The sequence below is a fragment of the Gopherus flavomarginatus genome, chromosome 1, assembly GCF_025201925.1.
Source record: "Gopherus flavomarginatus isolate rGopFla2 chromosome 1, rGopFla2.mat.asm, whole genome shotgun sequence".
Classification (NCBI taxonomy): Eukaryota; Metazoa; Chordata; order Testudines; family Testudinidae; genus Gopherus; species Gopherus flavomarginatus.
The window spans coordinates 217,040,517-217,061,000 of NC_066617.1; the positions used below are offsets into that span (position 1 = coordinate 217,040,517).

General features: G+C 37.8%; 1 protein-coding gene across 1 annotated transcript in view; it reads left to right on the forward strand.

The window, feature by feature from the left end:
- The window catches only part of CFAP47 (cilia and flagella associated protein 47), a 680,893-nt gene that overhangs the window by 416,949 nt on the left and 243,460 nt on the right, over positions 1 to 20,484 (forward strand). The window contains exon 50 of the mRNA XM_050936444.1: positions 11,758 to 11,895. Within this exon, the coding sequence (XP_050792401.1) occupies positions 11,758 to 11,895 (138 nt within the window). The remainder of the gene's footprint in view (positions 1 to 11,757; positions 11,896 to 20,484) is intronic.

Here is a 20,484-nt window from a genome sequence, read left to right on the forward strand (position 1 = left end):
AGAATGGTACAGCAGCTTCTGCTGGCAGAGCTCTCTAATTTAATGTACTGGCCCTTGTATTTGTGTAAAGATTTGGTCATTTTACCTTTAAAATATAATTTGAGGATAATGACAACATATAGGCAGTTTCCACAATGTCACCTATTAATTGGTAGTTTATTTTCAGGAAGTGGTCTGCCTCTGTCTCTTGTCTGGTTCATTCCACTGATGACTGTTGAGGGATGACCTGATTGCTGAGGTCACCACCCAATCAGATGATATCTGGCTATCTGCTGCCAAATCCTATGCAGGTCACTGCTCCTACTCCACCAGGTCAGCTCCAGTCCATAGCTGAAGGCTTCCATCTTGTCTCAATCCTGAGTTGGAGTCTCTCTCACCAGAGCAAAGTAAGACCTCAGATACAGTCCTCACTCCCCTCCATGCACCCTGGGCTCAAGTACCTAATTGGAGTCCACTAACTTTTAGATTATGGCACACAACTTTCATGTGCCCTTCCTCATAAACAGTTACATCACACTTTTAACTCATTTTCTAAGAATAAAGTATAACAAATTCTGAATAGTACAACTTTAAGTACTTCATGAAATTCCACTGAATAACATGCAAATTATATCTGTCACAGGTTTTCCCGCAGTTTTTTCTTTTTGACAAGGAGGTAATTTGAGAGCTTCATGCAAGTATTAGTAGGGCCCTGCCAATTTCACGGCCAAGAAAAATGTGTCATGGACTGTGAAATAAGCTCTTCCCTGTGAAATCTGATCTCCCCATGCTGCTGGAGCAAGGGGCTCCTAGCTGCTAGTCTGGCCATGCAGAGGTGGGACAAGAGTTGTTCTTTCCCTGCATGGCTGTTCTTGCTGAGATCAGACCCACATCCAGTGGCAATGCATAAGTGAGGATGGTAAACCCTCACTTCTGCACTGCAGCAGTCTGGGAGCTGGGCTCTGGGGACCGTGCTCAGGGCTTCCTTCCCCGGTGGCTCCTGCCACAGCTCTGGGTGCTGAGCTCAGAGCTTCTGCTCCCCGCAGCTCCAGCAGGGGCATCCTGGGCTTAGGGGCTTCCACCCGAACTGCTCCAACCCAGACAGCCTGGGCTCAGGGCTTCCACCCTGTGACTGCAGCTGGAGTTTGGGGCACCCATCTTGGGGTTTCAACTCCCTGTGGCCCCAGCTGGCTCTGGGCTTCATCCTTTGTGGATGCAGACAGGCTTAATGCCCCCAGGCTTGAGGCTTCTTCCCTCACAGCTCCTATTGGGGCTCGGGGTGACCAAGTCAAGGCTTTCACCCCTGGGGCTTCTTCCAGGGCTGGGGCACCCATTTTTTTTGGAGGGGGAATTGGCCAGGGCCCCCTGCCTTAATCTGCCACTAGTCTGGATTAGCAGCTAGGAGCCCCTAACTGGGGTGCTCCCAGTAGCACGAGGGAGATTCTATCTATCTCCATGAACCTCCTCTAGCTGCAGGAAGCTCGGAGGCTGCTGCCTTCAGAGCCTAGTTCTGACGGCAGCACAGAAGTAAGGGTGGCAATCTTGCCCCCGCCACAATAACTTTGCAAACCCTCCCCCCTTGATCCTATTTTGGGTTGGGAACCCATGGTTATAACACAATGACATTTCAGAGGTAAACATCTCAAATCATGAAATTGACCAGAAAGGACCACGAATTTGGTAGGGCCCTACACATTAGCCTGGCAACAGGTATCAACACACTCTCAATTTCCCTTTTTGCCTGTATTGGAAGTCCGAGAGCTTCTGTTCCCAGCAAGCTACCTAGGTTTACAGAAGCAGTATGGAACTTTCACTCACTTTTATTTAAGTCAAGATTCTCTCTATATAAATTAATTGTAAATTGATTTCACAGCATCCTTCAGAAAACAGGTTGGATTTCTCCCTCTCTCCCACACTGACCAAAGGCCTAGCCACATATATCAGACTTCTTATTAATTTAAAGCCAGCCTAGAACTCATAAGAATGGCATTCTGGGTCAGATCAGTGGTCTGTCTAGCTCAGCTTACTGGCTTCCAGCAGTGGCCAATGCCAGGTGCTTCAGAGGGAATGAACAGAACAGAGCAATTATCAGGTGATCCCCATGAAATTATCTTCCATGAACTTATCTCATTCTTTTTGAACCCAGTCATACATTTGACCTTCACAACATCTGCTGGCAATGAGTTCCACAGGTTGACTGTGCATTGTGTGAAGTAATACTTCATTTGTTTTAAACCTGCTGCCTATTAATTTAATTGAGTCTCCCCTGGTTCTTGTGTTACGTGAAGGTGGTAAATAACACTTCTCTATTCACTTTTTCCACATGATTTTATAGGCTTCTATTATATCCCCACCTTAGTCATCTCTTTTCCAATCTGAAAAGTCTCAGTCTTTTTATTTTCTCCTGCTATGGAAGCTGTTCCATACTCCTAATCACTTTGTTGCCCTTCTCTATACATTTTCTTCTAATATATCTTTTTTGAGATGGGATGACTGGACTGTGGGAATATCATAGATTTGTATAGTGGCATTATGATGATTTCTGTCTTCTTATCTATCCCTTTACGAATGGTTCCTAACATTCTGTTTGCTTTTTTGTTTGCTGCTGCATATTGAGCAGATGTTCTCAGAGAACTATCCACAATGACTCCAAGATCTCTTTCCTGAGTGATAACTGCTAATTTAGACCCCATCATTTTAGAACACACTTTACTAGAAGAGTGCTCTAATGCACACTGAATATTTGTTTCAAGGCTGTTGTACTATATCTTTAAGAAGACAGTCACACTCATTAAGAGCATATCTGTAGTATTTAAACCACTAGCTAACCATTCCACATATTTTCAGATTAATGTGATAAATTCCAGCACAAAATAGCTTTCTTTCATTGTCTTCAGACAATATATTGGGACTCTGTGAGCAGAGTAATGGATTTTACTATCTGTTTAAAACTAGAAAAAAATCTTGCTCAGGAATTTCTTTTTTGCCCATAAATCCTTCAGTTAGTATGGTCCATTTTATAGAAGAGGAAAAAAGTTGAATATTTTCCACTTCACTAAAGTGTACGGTATTACAGTATATGGCCAATGAATCTCATATTGTGAGATATGATGCTGCCAATGCAGTTTTAATGGGAAATAAAACCGCCTTTGTCTGTTTAAAGAGAGATTGCTTCTTTTGCAATAATATAAAACAAAATTGCTGCATCAGTATGTGGGCTGCGGTTGAACAAAAGGTTTATATTGCATCCTAAAACTAAAAAAAATAGCAATGATATTTTTACCAAGAGACCATCTTAAAGAATGATCTGACAAGGAAAAGAACCATCTCATTGTGCTCTTTCCTTACTTAATGTGTATTTATGAAATATTTTTTCCAGTTGCTACTCATATTTCAGTATTTAGTATTTTTGTTCTGAAATGCATATATGCTGAAGGACAGCTGAGAAACAGTGGTATTTTCAAAAACACTCAGCATTGGCCTAACTCTTCACCTGCTAAAGTCAATGGGAGTCTTACTATTGTCAATAGGCTTCGTAATCCAACAATGAAAGCTCTTGAAAATCCCAACCATTGTATTTTATAAACCCAGTTCATATCTTAATAGATATATGGCATAGAAGTCTAGAAAAATACTTAGAAAACAGGGATAAAGGGTCCAAGATTAACGCATCTCTATGAGTAAAATGAAAACATGGTTACACCTGTAGGTGAGTTTGGATGACAAATAAAAACTGAGACACTTTTTTCCCCACTCTTTGGTTGTTGTTTTGTTTGGAGTCATTGTGGATAGTTCTTTAAAAACATCCACTCAATGTGCAGCCAGCAGTCAAAAAAGCAAACCGAATGTTGGGAATCATTAAGAAAGTGATAGATAATAAGACAGAAAATATCATATTGCCTCTATATAAATCCATGGTACACCCACATCTTGAATATTGGGCGTATTGATGTGATCGCCCAATATCAAAAAAGATATATTGGAATTGGAAAAGGTTCAAAAAAGGGCAACAAAAATTAAGGGTATGGAACCGCTGCCGTATGAGGAAAGATTAATAAGACTGGGACTTTTCAGCTTGGAAAAGAGACAACTAAGGGTGAATATGATAGAGGTCTATAAAATCATGACTGATGTGGAGAAAGTAAATAAGCTTCTGCCAGAAGCTGGGATTCGGCGACGGAGGATGGATCACTTGATTGCCTATTCTGTTCATTCCCTTTGGGGCACCTGGCATTGGCCACTGTCGGAAGACAGGATACTGGGCTAGTTGGACCTTTGGTCTGACCCAGTCTAGCCATTCGTGTGGCCTTCTGTTCTAACTATATAGATATTATTTAGTGTTTAAAATATTGTCTCATACAATGACACTGTTCTTCCTGTCCTTTACTATTTTGTTATAATTCTATTAATTCCCAGTAACTTTCAGAGATTTTTAAGGCCAAACAGGACCATTCTGATAATTTAGTCTGACTTCCTGTGTAACACAGAGAATAGAAGCTCACCTAATTTCTGAATCAAACATATAACTTCTCTTTTGAACTATGACATATGTTTTTTCAGAAAGACATCCAGTCTTGATTTAAATACTGCAAGTGCTGGAGAATCCACCACATACCTGTGAAAGTTGTCCAGTAGTTAGTTACGCTCACTGTTTAAAAAAAAACACATTTTATCACCACTCCAGTCTGTATTTCTCTAGCTTCAGCTTCCAACCACTGAATCTCATTGTGTCTTTGTCTGCTAGAATAAAGAGCTGTCTATTCTCAGAAATCTCTTCCACATAGAGGTACTTTTAGATCATGATCAACTCACCTCTTGACCTTATCTTCAATAAGCTAAATAGACTTGTATTTTTAAGTCTTTCACTATAAGGCATGTTTTCGAGTCCTTGAATCATTCTTGTAGCTCTTTTCTGAACCCTTGTCAACATTCTTTTTGAAGTATGTACACCAGAACTGTAAGCTGTATTCCAGTAAAGGTCCTATTAATGCTGTATATAGAACTGATACTACCTGTCTGTTCCCGCTCCATATTGCTCTGATTGTGCCTCCCAGGTTTGCATTGGCCCTCTTAAGGACAGCATCATGCAGATAGCTCTCATTAACTTGGTTATCTAACCTGCCCCAACTGTCTTTTCAGTGTCACTCCATTCCAGGAACCTGTCTCCATCCTGTAAGCCTGACCTAAATTCTTTGCCCTTAGATGTATGACCTTCCATTTGACTGTATTAAACACATGTTGTTCAGATTAGTCCACCTTAACAGGCAATCCAGATCAGTTTGTATAATTGACCTATCCCAATCATTATTTAACACTCCACCAATATCTGCAGTTCTACCAGCAATGATTTTATGTTTTCTTCCAGATTACTGATAAAGATACTGAACAGAATTAGATCTTTGTGGGACCCAACTAGAAACACCTTCGCAGGATGGTGATTTTTCCCATGTAAACTTATTATTAGATTGATCAGATAACCAGTTTTAACTAATTTAATATGGGATGCATTGATTTTTGTTTAGTGCTATTTTTTGTCAAAATGTCACATGGCACTAAAGCAAATGTCTGAGAGGAGGCTAAATATATTGTATCAGTATAGTTACCTTTATCAACCAAACTGTTATTCTCATCAAAGAAAATATCAAGCTTGTCTGACAAGACTTATTTTCCATAAAATAGTGTTGTGAAATTAGTTATGCTTCCATTGTTTAATTCTTTACTGATAGAGTAACTATATCAATCTTTCCATGATTTTGCACGGTGTCAAAGTCAGTCTAATGGGCCTGTAGTTACTGTGCTAATCCCATTTACTTCTTAAATATTGCACATTGGTGTCATTTCAGTGCTTAGGAACTTTCTAAGTGTTCCAAGATTTGTTAAAAATTAACAATAATGATTCAGAGAGCTCATCTGCCAATTATTTTAATACTTTTAGGTGCAAGCTATCCATTCCTACTCATTTAAAAAAGTGTAATAGTTGCTTTTTAACGTCGTCTCTAGTTGCTGATGGAATAGAAAGTATTTTACTATCACTGCAACACATGAAAAATCATCTTGCTACTTTCCAAATAGAGAACAGAAATATTTATTGAATACTTCTGCCTTCTCTACATCATGATTGCCAATTGTACCATCTTTATCTAGTATTGGACCTATGCCATTGTTAAGATTTCATTTGTTCCTGATTGTATTTCAAGAACAACTTCTTATTCGCATTAATCTTACTGGCTATAGATTTTTAACCAGCTGCCAGTTTGTACTCATTGCTGTCAATCTCCCCATTTTCTCATTTGTTATAGACAGATAGTTACTTATTTATTTATTTTATTATTTAATCACTACTTGCACATCACTTTTTAACCAGGATGGCTGTTTAACTGAAGAATTGCTTTGGTGACTGAGGAACTGTAATTGTATTTGGCATCTAATAAATCATAAATAAATCACAATAAAGAATTCTAAACATGCAGTTATCATTTACATTGTTTGTTTTTCTCCCACTGAATTTGCTCAGAATTCTTGACATCTTTCAGGTATAGAGACTTCCAGATTTGTACTTACAGTAGGATGGTCTGTTTTTCACTTTTGTGCTCTGTAACATAATGCCTCCTCAAATTTAATCTACACTGTCATTTTGACCTCTGGAGACTTAATATCAAATTCACACTCCAATATTTTAGTATTTGTTCTTTCAAAGGCAGAGAAGGTTCAAGGATTAAGGTTGCAGCTGGAGACACTGATGGAATTCAGATGGGGCTTTGAAGGTATGCAAGAAAGGAGATGGAATAGACAACTCAAGATTTGCAGACACCTATCAGACAAAAGGACCGGGAAGGAAGACTCCCAGAAAAGGAGTGTGACCCATGGAAGAACATGACCACGAGGACCAGGCAGAGGAAGAGACCAGCTAGTGATGATGAAATTGCATTGAGTAACATACTTGCTGCACTAAGGGATGAGGAGGAGAAGAAACAGGCAGATGGTGGAGTAGCAAGGAAAAAAAGAAGGAAAGCCAGTGCCTGTAGAAGAGAGGAAGAGATATTGGAGGCCAAGGACTGGAGCCTAAGGAAAAATGAGGATGTACAGGGAGCTGCGAGAGAGAACATAAAACAGATTCATACCAACACTAGGAGGAGACAGGTCTGTGTGACCAGGGACTCTACACTCAGAAAAGTTGACAGGCCTATCACCAGATCTAGAGAACAGAAGAATGAACTGTCTGCCAGGAACAAGAATCTGAGTTGTGAAGGGAAGGCTGAAAAGGTTCCTGATGGGAGCAGTGAAAATCTGCTGATTCTGCTGCAGGTCAGGACAAATTACACTGCCAGGTTCCCACTGGGGTGGATCAAGGATGATTACACTAGTTGGGTCAGATGCTTGAAGAAGTGGAAGCTTGGGAGATTTTTGGTAGAATAATGAGGGAGGGCAAAGATGCGACAAGATAATGAAGATCAACAGATGTCTCAAGATACTAGTGCTATGAAGAAGATTTGGGGATGATGAATCACTGGGAGGCATTTACACAAAAAGACTCTTCTTTACAGATGGACTCCACTTGAGTACATGGAATATTAATATTATAGGATAAAGGCAGGCACACAGTCCATCAGAAGAACTTTACTGTAGGAGATGAATGGAGATGGGTGCGAGAGACTCATGAAATCTCCACACCTGGCTTCAATACATAGGAGATATAGCAAGGGATACTAAACACTATAAGGTAAGAGAATGGACAGCAAAGCGAAAGTAAATACAAATATTGATTCAGGTAGATTGTTACAGTTAGTGAAAGGACTAAATTTAATCTGGCTAGAAAATCATATGAGGTTTGAGAGAAACAACTAAAATGATTGTACATAAATGCAAGGAGTCTGGGCAATAAAATGGAGGAACTGGTACTACTGGTGCAAGAGGTTAAAGCAGATATAGGGATTAAGTACTCATGACTAGAATACAAGTATGGAAGCATATGTGCTGTTTAGGAGAGAGAGGAATAAAGGTAAAGGTGATGAAGTAGTGTTGTGCATCAATGAAGTGGTGAATAGTAAAGAAACAGAATCTTTTGGATAAAAATCACTTTGGAGAAATCACTTTGGAGAAAGATTGTAAAAGAGGCCCTAATGATATTTGCTTTTGTTGGGATTTGCTTTTGACCCCCAGGATCAGATAAGGACAGAATTTTTCTGATGTTCTGAGAGGGAGAAATATTTTTGGGACTTGTGTTGTGATGGGAGACTTTAATTTCCCATATGTAGAGTGAAGAATAAATACTACTAATAGTGATAGGCCCCCATTATTCCTGGATGTGTTAGATGACAGTTTTCTTCATAACACTGTCACTGAACCAACCATAGGTGATGCAATTTTAGACTTGGTTTTAGTAAGTAGTGAGGACATCATAAAAGAGCTGGTCATAGGAAATAACCTTGGATTGAGTGATCATGCATTGATTTGGTTTAAATTAAATGGAGAGATAATCAAAGTCAGGTTGTCAATTAAGATTCTTGATTTCAAAATGGTAGACTTTGGGAGATTATGAAAATTTGTTGAAGAAATCACTGAAAGCTCAAGAATTTAAATCCAGAGGAGGCTTAGAATTTCTTCAAATTAACCATACAAATTTGCATCCAAGTGAGGGGAAAAAACTTGTGTGGAAAGGTTCCAGACACAGCTGGATGAATAACCACCTCCAAAAGCTTACCAGGAGTAAGCAGAAAACCTACAGGAAAATGAAAGAAGGGTTTATCTGGCTATATCTGCTATTTCCCTGCTGTTGTAGGGAACCTGTTGCAACTTGGTCCCTCCTCTTCTCTGTCTGTGACACATAATAGTTTAGTTTCCTGTGGGCTGTAATACTTTGCTCTAATTTTGGTCATTGTTGCATTTAACCTGCTGGTGCTGGGGGGGTGGTGTTGGTGACCTGTGGTGTACAGGATGTCAGAATAGAAGATTTGGTGATCACTTCTGGCCTTAAACTCTATAACTCTAAAACACCTCTTTACTGTGTCATTATTAGTGTATCTGAGGGCAAGTCTACACTACAGTGCTATATCGGTGCAGCTGCACTGATGCAGTTGTGCTGCTGTGGCATGGCTGGGGAAGACACACTATGCATACAGGAGAGCTCTCTCCCATTGGAATAATTTCTCCACCTCGGCAGAAGAGTAAGCTATGTCGGTGGGAGAGTGTCTCCTGCCAACATAGCACCAGTGTGGACAGCACAAATCTTGAATTGCTCGGGGATATTTCAGACCCCTGAGTGATGTAAAGTAGATTGATTTAAGTGGTAATGTAGGACTGCCCTGCCCTGACTATCTTATCCCACATTAACCTGCTTTTTTTTCTAATTGAATCTGCTTCTTGATTATACCTCTAATCTCTATTAAGACCACTTTCTATATTACTCTCCATTTCCTGGTGTTTGCAAAACTTCCCATATATTCAAGTGGTATCCATAGGTTTCATAGTATGCATAATTTCAGAAATCTGTTAAATTGGGTATTTAGAAATGGATTTTTGTGGTGGGAAGTTATAGAATTCTTTAAAGGAGAAACTCTTATGTTCTAGAGACTAAAACCCTGAAATTAAAAAGAAAATGGTCCATTCCTCTACATTTAAATGCATGTCTGCTTTTTTATTGTTTTCAATTTTGGTTCAATATAGTGGTACTGTTCAGATGCTATCTACCACAGAAAAGGAGACTACAATAGTTTGAAGTTGTTATGCTTTGTTTCAGTGTAAAGACTGAAAGTAACCCACCATCTTAGTGCAAGTCATTTTTTTTATTTCTTGGCACGTGATACCTGCTGAATATGATGTGGAATCCACCTAACATAGTAGGCCAAAACACCAGAGGAGAAAGAGCAGAACTATTTTGTTTCTGGAGACTGTACTGTGACTCATGACTACAGCTGAGTGAGCCATCACTAAACTTACAGATATATTTTATTTCTCTTTTATCATTCTTTCACTTCACCATCTTATTAGTATAATAATATTAACATAAGAGTGAAGTCATTGTTGATTTAAAACTGATTCTCACCAAAATTATATGACAATGCAGTAGGCACCAAGTGACAGGAGCCTTTTGAGGAAGCATGTGATTAAGGAAAGTACTTTTGAGCTGAAGGGCAGTTGACTCTTCCACGCATACTGTAGTAAGGACTGCAGCACACTGCAGCTGATCATATATTTTTTTCTGGTTAGCTGAGAGAGAGTACATAAATGCAGCTACTCCCTCTGAGAAACTGAATCAAAATGGCTTCAGTGAAACCTCCTGACAACAAGGTGACCTCATTCAATCAGGGAACCAGACCAATATCATCTGGCTGATGTGATCCGTTACAATCAACCAACTCAACTCAAAATTTGAGGGGGAAAAAAGAAAAGAAACAAATGCAGAAATGTACCACAGAGTGGCATTAAACATCATAATAGTAAAAAATCTTGTTCATGAAATTTCTTTGGAAATTTTAGAAAACTGCCCCAATTTCCCAAATGTTTCATGAACTCTAAAAGAACTCAATAAAATAAATTTTACCATGAATATTTTGTCCAGCTATGTAATGCACCAAACACTTAATAAGCTCCCTGAGGAACATATTTCAAGTGAACACTAAGAGTATTAAAGAGTATAATGTCTCATTATAAAGTATTCTAAAATAAGCCTAAAGGCAACAAAATAAACTGTTTTTATGGAAAGTGCAAGAGGAAAACATTAAACCTATTTGAAAACTTCATGCCATATGCTGATTGGTATACCAAGTCGAAAGTTGAAAAATTGGTGCAGAACCTAAAGTGCAACTAGTAGACCTATTTCAGCTTTAAGTGTCTCTAGAATCTAATAAAATATAGTGTGACAAAAGTCAATTAGTAGGGAAATATAGTCCTTTCAAGAAGATGTGTTGATTAAAGTGCATATTTAGTGGCAAATAATGCAAGTAACAAAGCCTAGGTCTTTCCAAGCTGCTCTTTCAAATGTTTAGGAGTGTCATCAGTATTGCTTAAAGCAGCCATTTATGTATTAGAACTTGTACTTTCCTTAAGATTGAATACAATTCTTTTATTTTTAATCGAACTAGTCATTTGCCAGTGCAGTAAACAAAGCCTAATTTTGCAGTCTCTGGATATTTAATAGTCACTAAATATTCCATTACAAAACAAGTTCAATCCCAGAAATGTATGACAGTCGTATATGATCACTCAGGAAAATTAAAGCAATTATGTATATTGGATGGCAACAGCAAACCCAGATTACTGTGGTCACTGATTTAAAAGAAAAAAATCAGAGTCCATCAACACTCTAAGCCAATGGTGGGCAAACTGCAGCCCACGGACTGCATGCGGCCTGTCAGAGTAATCAGCTGGCAGGCTGCGAGACAGTTTGTTTTACATTGACCATCCACAGGTATGGCTGCCTGCCGCTTCCAGTGGCCGTGGTTCTCCGTTCCTGGCCAATGGGAGCTATGGGAAGCAGAACGGGCTTTGATCATTTATCTACATTCTTTATTACTGGCCTTTAATTATTTTGTGTAAGCTGATAAAATAATTATCCTTTTGATGAAAAAAAAATTGGAAGCAGGGTTCATTTCCTTGAACTCATCAAAGATGTATTCTTTTTCACAATCAAATATAATTGGGTAGCTGACACCTGGCATTTAGATTTTTGCCTCATATTTTATTAGTTCAGAGCAGCAGCAACATTAATATAAGTCTGGCAGACAATCTTATAAAACTAATGTCCTGGTTAATATAACATCTGGTACCTATTTGTTTTAGGTGTAATTTCATTTATTGTCGAAGTTGAAGATCAACAGCAGTCTCAACATAACAGCTCACCGGAGGAGACAGATGGTGAACAGGCCCTTCAGAAATTGTCAACAGAGACATCACAAACTGTTGATGCAGCAAACGCTGGTATGTTTATTATTACTGGTAATTTCGTTATCAATCTGTATAAATTCCTATCATCATTCATTTTTAAATGAAATGCATATTTGATGTGCCAAACCACGTGCCTGTGAATAATGCATAGCCAAATGTTTATTGCATATGTGTACAAGAGCTTGTCTTTTGATTGATTCGCAAAAGATTATGTAGCTTCAAGCTTTGTTTGATTGTTGTTTTTCTCTTTTTGCAACACTGTTAGTAGTCAAATGTCTGCTATTTTTCAAAACTAGTGATAATACTGATAGCTTAAACGTAGAAGAAATCATTTAACACATTTTGCCTTACTTTTAAAGTTATTCTTCTTTGATGGCAGACCAAATAGTACTGATGTGATTACATTGTTTCAAGACAGGAAAGAAGGGGATTCCTGAAATTTACTTAATACTGTCTCAGAATATCAAACCAACCTGTTTTATAGGAAATCACAGGCTCTTCTTTGAATATTGTCAGTATAAGTCCCATTCTTGGGATCTGTAAGTGCCGTTGGTATGAAATCAGAGAAAACAGATTTTGTAGGAGTTGTAAGCACACTTGCTTCTGGTACTGTATATTTGGGGCTGACATTATTTATGGGACTGCTGCTCCAGCCCCAACATACCCAGTGTTTACTAGCTCCTCTTAGTTCTCAGATTTCCTGGTTCTAGCAGTGGACTTTTCAGATCTCATATTCCAGGTAAATCATATGGAGATAAGTTAAAAGGAGAATCAATATCAGAACACATAGCAGTACCTGATGTTTTAAATATATATTTTGCCATGTCTAAAGCAGCCTCTTCTGAGTATTTCAGAAATGTCTGTCAACAAGATAAGCAGTTCTACAAACTGTAATTAAATTAATATGTTTATGCAACATTTTTCTCTTGACTTGGCAGTCAGCTATAATGCCTAATTTGGGAGAGCAGACCCATCTCTTTGTTACTGCTAGTTAACCTCCCAAAACTGAGGGTCTGTACTGACAAACGGGAAATAGTGTGGCAAAAAAGCAGTGTTTTAAGCTTTTAAGTTTAAGTGTTAAGCACCAACTAATTTTATTCTGCAAATTACTAAAATGTTGTTATGTAGAGAAACAAGCAATGCTAGGCCATATCATAGAAATGGATTCTCTCAATACGAAGTCAAGGATATGAACTCCACTATTTGAATGTGATCTTTTTATGTGTTAGGGACACCAGAGCTAAAGTCAAGCAAATTTTGACTATTTCTATAAAGGGGAAAATTAAAGAGAAAAAGTAAAAGAAACATAAACAAGCAATTACCAATGGTTATTTCAGTTACAGTCTCTTTTTTTATGTCTCTCTTTTGGAGAGCTTCCAGCAGAGATTACAATTTTAAGGGTCTGCTGTGCTGTGGGGGGTTAGAAGAACACATTTCCCAGGTAAATTAAGGCTGAAATAAACTATTACTCAAAATCAGTAGTGAACCTGCCTTAGTGTACCAGACAACTAAAACATTTTATAATGGACAAAGGAAAAGTCAGGGAATTGTTTTTAATATATCAAAGTAATCTAAACAGTAAAGATCACTTATTTTATGCCCATTTATAAACTGAGTCCTAAGAATCTGAACAAAAACTATTTAATTCAGTTTCGTAACAGAAGCCGATCAATAAATACAAATCAATTAATATAAATATGACTATATTCAAATGGATTCTTACTTTAGTTACTAGTTATGATAAGGTTTTTTGATTCTATATTTATACATAAAATATTCATATATTCTTGTAGCAATATTGTCAGAGTCATCGTATGAAATGCTTGCACTTAGATAAAAAACAGTGCAAATAAACTCATACAAGGCTAAAACAATGTTAAGCAGTTGAGGAATAAATAGATAACTTCCCTTTAAGTGGAACCGTGATTTAAGATAACTTCTGTAAAACATTTCCCAAATGTAATAAGATAAGGACCATATTAATGCCAGACTGGGTGTCTTGAAACAAAGATGATGTATCCTGTTTACTTGGAGATAGCTACTGTAGTTTGTCTTCTGACAGAATAGTTCTTTCATTTACAACCCTCTATAATAATTATGTTTACAACTTGCTACGAAATAGTCCTACCAAATATACTATGCAAGGCACAAATCACTGTAGCATTTATTTAAATATTTCCAACATTATATAAAGAAAAATAATATGAAAATTTTAGAAGCAAAATAAAAGTTCGTAAAGCTGCATTCCAGGATCTGTGCAAACAGACAATGTAGGAAATAAATATGATTGTATAGATAAGTAGGTGTCATCTTCTCTGAGAATCTTGGTGACTATCAACTGTGCACAAAAAGCTGAGTTTTCCTATGAATTTCTTTGTCTAGTTTATATTCTTATTTAATGTCTGCATGCAAAAATAGAAGAATTTGAGCTACCATAATCTAAGTGGCATATACATGAACACTGTTGTAAATATCGCCTTACAATCAGAAAAGAAAAAGGCAACTTCATATTACCTAAATTATAATAATGAATTGTTATAATTCTAGTAATATCATTTTGCATCAAAAGTGATGTTTTTCTCTAACAAAAGATCACTTAGCAGTGAATGTAGTTCTTTGAATGCATTAGAAATACAGATCTGTGCTCCCTGCCTTGCATACCCATCACTTTTTAGAGCCTTTTTTTTAGAAATTGTGCATAAGCAGAAAGAAGCTGAGAGACAGAGATGCAGTCTCTCATATACTTGCAGGCCCAAGCTTTAAACACAACAAAGAAGCAGTCACACTTGATAACTCCTGCCTTTGTAGAACTTTGGATGTAAAATACACTCTTCCTAGACTTCTTGACTAGAAGACTCTTCAAATATCAGTTAGAAATAGAGAAGCGGTCCTATCATCTCTTGATATATTACAGATATTTCCCCCCTCATTTTTCTGCTGCTAAGCATTTAGGGTTTGATTCTGCATTTTAAAAAAATGGTTGGCTTTTCTTCTTCTTAGTGGGGGGAAGTAATCACAACTCAGAACAGTAATTACTAGCCCTAATCCAGATCCTGTGTACTACTGCAATAATATGTGTACAAAATGTGCCTTTTGAAGTATCATATGAAAACTAATAAGACACTGTTTATTAATATTATTGTAAAATGCATGTGTTAGTGTGATATATGAAGTTACAAATTCCTTCTGTATGATGTTACTGGAACATGTTTAAGACCAGACAGCCTAGGCTCAATAAAGGTGATGAACAGGTTTGTCTTAGACAATGGAATGTTAGTTTACCTCAGTTTACATATTAGCAGTAAACAAAGCTATCGAGCTAAAACAGTGGAGGTTATCCTGTTCCTGAATTCAAGAGAGAGAGAGAATTAACATGGCTCCTGCACACCAAAGACACAGGATTGTGACTCTCCGGAAGGTCTTCCTGACTTGTAAGACAAATAAATCCTTTTGGGAGTATGAGGAACAGAGGAAAACTCCATTTTTATCCTTCATCTTAAGGAGACAAAGAAACCAAGCAATTTAATCTGTGATGGGTGCTGGCCAGACTGGCCTATGTAAAGCTGGAAAGGAGACTGTAGGTGAGAGAAGTCACTTTGAACAAAGAGTATCTTGATAGATTGAGTTGTAGACTTTTAGACAGGTTTATGCTTTTATTTGTTTGGAACCATCTCCACCTTTATTTCTTTGACTTGGTATCACTTAATCCATACTCTTTTGTTAATAAACTTGTTTTACTTCTACTATAATCCAATTCAGTGCTGCACTTGAAGGGAAGGTGTATTTACCCCCATTAAGTTAATAAGTTGTGATGTCTTTAACAGAGCAGCAAACTTAATATCTTTTGTGAATGCACAGTGGTAAAGGCTGTGCCTTGCAAAGAAACATCTCTGAGGAGCTTAGGGGCTGGAGTTCACTGCTTGTTACCTTCTCAGTGAGGCTGTGAAAGCCTTGAGGATTTGCAGATGAGGAAGGCAGACTGGTGTGGCTGGGAGCTGACACTATCCAATCACCAGCAAAACTCTCTCTTCCTGAGGCAGAGAGGTGACACAGTGGGTCACAGCTCTGGTATCCCCAGAAGTGTGTGTTATGTATGGACTGAACAAAGAAAGTATCTGAGTGTGGACAGGCTGCAGACTGGTTTGCCAGTAAGAGGAGATGTGTGAGAATGGCTAGTAAGGACTACAGGCATTCATCAATGTGGTAGCAGCAATTCTACAGAAGCCTCTCCAAACACCATCTTACTACTCAGCACCAAGTCGAGGACTTAGGCCTTGATCCTGCACACACTTAAGCACTTGTGTAACATAAGCACCTGAGTAGTACCACTAAAGTGAATGGGACTACTCACGTGCTTAAAGTTGAGTTGGAGCACAAGCATTTCCAGGATTGGGTCCCTAGTGCATAAGGCACAGGAATTAGCTTTTAGAGTAAACATTTTTTATAATACTTTGAAAAGAGATGCCAGCATTTGTGTTACTGATATAAAAGTATGATTCATTTTTATCTTCAATGATCATATATCCATGCTGCAAGCCTCTCTAGCTTAAAGACGAAATGAAAATAGCTTTTTCAAGACATTCTACTAATGCTCTTATCTAGTTGGTTTTGTAGATGTGAGTCTTTGAAGTTTTGATTTCAAGCTTCATTACAAAGAGTCTGAAGAAAATTATGTCTATTAAACTTTCCACTAATGTCTCCTATTACTCTCAAAAAGCAGGTTTTTTCTGTTGCTGCTGGTGGTGAAATAACAAGAAATATTACTGATAACAATGAACATCAGTTTGTTTACAATGTTAGGGTACTTTCAGGTGATTTTACCTTGCTACCTTAGTTCATTATCAGTAGCTTCTGGAAAATCTTTTGAGATTGTGAAGTCCTAGAAGAATAGTTTATTGAAAATCAGTTACCATTACAAATGCCAACAGTAGATGTATTAAGATAAGTTTTTACTTCTAATTGGAGTTCTTTGTTCTTTATAATTGCAAGGATAGCTTTGTACTTAAGATTTTGTTTCTTGTGGGTTTTTTAGATTTTAATATACATAAATTAAGATTTGCTTAAAATAAAATAATTGATTTTAGATAATTTGTTTCTGGGTGGGGGGAATTACTTGGAAAGTGACAGATACTTTATCACCAGTAGGAGTTATATTTTAGTCAAGGTTGGCTAGAATAAAGTTTAGTTTACCAGATGTTTGGAAGATTCTGCAGTCTGAGAAGATTTATTTGCTTTTTTATTCTTTTTTTCATTTTAGATCTATTCATCTATTAAAAATAAGTAAATTAAAGGTCTGGATTGACCTCAGATAAATCACCAAAAGTGTATGTTAGCAGCCTATTACTATTTATACTTCTGCAGCACCTAGATGCCTCAGCAGAGATCAGGACCCATTCTGGTAGACTAGGCTCTGTACATACACACAGTGAGAGTCCCAAAGAGTTTATAAACTAAAATAACAGGACAGACAAAGGGTGGGAAGGGACACAGAGACTCAGAGAAGTGAAGTGACTTGCCCAAGTCTTTGTACAGTAGGTCAGAGCGGGGAACAAAATCCAGGTTTCCTTACCCTCAATCCAGTACCGTATTGACCAGACCACAGTGTCTCTTTAACAGCAGGCTTCAGAACAAGGGAAAACTAGGTTGTTTTAATACACTTTTAAAAACCTTTGTCTGGTAATTTACTTAACTTTGCCTTTCGTAATACTTTTCTCTGTTCATGGTATTATTTAAAGTAAGAAGAAGTGACCTAAGGTATAAAGTAAAACACGGTCTACATTCACATAGACTGTACACAATACTACAAAATTAACTTTTTATAACAGTGTAGTTCATGCAAATGAATGGAAAATGCATGTTACAGAATTAAATAATACAATTACAAAGTTAAAATGAAAAAAAAATAGTGGAGGGAAAGCAAAAATAAAAGTTTCATGCAGGGCAGAAAAGATGCGTTCAGAGAGGATTTGAAAATAGATGGGGAGACAGTAAAACTGATAAAAGAAAGTTGTTCAAGAATGCAAGTGATGTAGATAAGACTCAGGACTAATGATGAGATTATATGAAGGAACTGAGAGGAAGTCACTGCTAGATGAGAAGAGGCAGAGGAGAACATAGACAAATGAATAGAGAGGTAGATCCATGGACAAAAGAAAAGAGAATGGTTTTGAGCGGGATAAAAAATGAATAATTTGTTTGAGGATAGTGAAGATGTGGTCCTATTACTTTGTACAAGTGAGGGAGCAAGCAGTAGCATACTTTACATGCTGGCCTCTGGAGAACTGGAACTTGGGAAAACACAAAATAAAGGGGTTGCAAGAGAAGATTGTAATTATATTTCGCATTTAAATAGAAATTTTGCATGTTCAAAGACTTTTAGAAACATCATTTTATCCTCACAAAACTTCTGTGAGGACAGTAAATATTAACCCTATTTTTCAGATGGAGAAGCAGAAACACGAAGTGACTTTCACACAGTGAGGTAACAGAAGAAGTCATAGCTGGAGAATTTTAGCAGTGGGAGAGTTAAGTTAGTTGTATACAGAGGCAATGTTGTGTTGGTGGCAACAGGCAAATTTGTCAACATTGAATGGGATGGTAAAAGAAACTTCAGGGTTGAATCCAAATTTTTGGACAATAATGGATACAAATTGAAAGTCTCTGCTGAAAAGAGAAATTGAAGGAATGATCACAGGTTTATTGCTCAAAGTTGACAGGGAGAAGTCATCAGAGGTGTTGTAAACTATGCAGCTGAATGTCACCATCCTGAGAGTGGTAGCTAACATAAAAGGTAACTTAAGAGGGAAATGTTAGTTAGATGTCTATCTCTTTCCTGTCTGTGCCTGTAACAAAAAGTCCAGAAAGACCATAAAAAAGTGATGTAGATACAATTCAAAGTAAAAACTTCATGTCTTTAATTATTATTATGGTAGCGCTTGGTAGGGAGTGTATACTTAGGGCTGCTTTCTAATATGGGCCAAAAATAGGGCACAGATTCTTTTTTTTTCTTTTTCTTTTTCTTTCTGTTAAAGGAGGTGACCAATTACTGTGAAATTTCACTAAGGGTTCCACAACCGCAATATTAAACCTATCCTAGCTTTCCATTACATCTTTTAACCACCCTTCTGCACAGAATCCTTTACCAAATACCCTCTTCCAACACAGTAAACTACTATGCTACACATCTACAACTTCTTGTACTTGGAAAAATATTTGCTAAAGAGATATGTGCAGAGTGAAGGTTGTAGTGCCTAGTCTCAGGTGTGCAGTGTTTGCGATAATGGAAAGGTTGATGGAGGAGTAGAGGGTATGGTACGTACCATTAAGTGGCTTAACTTTGCATTTCCCTGCTTTTATGAGTTTGGCTCAGAAATGTTCTGTGTGTAGCATCTCTAACCATTTTGTAATGACTTTTTTTATTATTTTGATTTATTTTAAACATTTATGTGGTGTGGTCACCATGCTTCTGGACACCTTATAACACTTAAATTTAAACACTCAAGAAGATCTATAAGAGATCAGTGCTTAATGCCATGCTCTCTTGATCACTAGTCAGAGTCAGGAAGAATGTACTGTTTACAGCATCCTTATCACACTCTTTGTTTCTCCTCTTTTGTCCTTTATTAGCTAATAATTAAGAATCTGTTTTTCGTTTGATTTTCCAATAATAATGTTGATTTAATTGTTTTTTACAGTACAACTTGTTCTGGGATTTCTGCTCTATCTAGTTACCTTAGCTGCTTTCATGTCATTTTAGCTTCTTGTGTCTCTCTGGGATGTGTCTTCTCTTTTTTGCTTATCCTCTAACTGAACATTTTCTCAAGGGACTTTTATACAGTGCAGGGAAGGACTCGTAAGAATTATGAGCAACCCTGTCACGGGTTGACTGATCCCTTTAAGAGAGAGCAGGATCCAGTGCACCAGTGACTCATCATTTGCCTTTCAAGTGGGGTTGAAGAAAGCATCTGGGCCATATAAATGGAGAGAGCCCGATAATCTAGCAAGAATACTGTGGGAGACAGTATAAAAAGCTTTGCTAAAGGAAAGATATATCACGTTCACTGCTTTCCCCATATCCACACAGCCAGTTATCATAGAATGCAATCGGGTTGGTCAGGCATGACTTGCCCTTGGTGAATCCATGTTGACTGTTCCTGATCACCTTTTTCTCCTCCAAGTGCTTCAAAATGGATTCCTTGAGGACTTGTTCCATAATTTTTCCAGGGACTGAGGTGAGGCTGACCAGTCTTTAGTTCCCCGGATTCTCCTTCTTCCCTTTTAAAGATGGGCACTATATTTACCTTTTCCCAATTGTCCGGGACCTCCCCAATCACTATGAGTTTTCAAAGATAATGGCCAATAGTTCTGCAATCACATCAGCCAACTCCCTCAGCACCCTCATATGCATTAGATCCATCCCCGTGGACTTGTGCATGTCCAGTTTTTCTAAAGAGAAGTCCTTAACCTGTTCTTTCACCACTGAGGGCTGCTCACCTCCTCCACATACTGTGCTCCCCAGTGTAGCAGTCTGGGAGCTGACCTTGTCTGTGAAGATGAGGCAAAAAAAGCATTGAGTACTTCAGCTTTTTCCACATCATCTATAACTAGGTTGCCTCCCCTCCA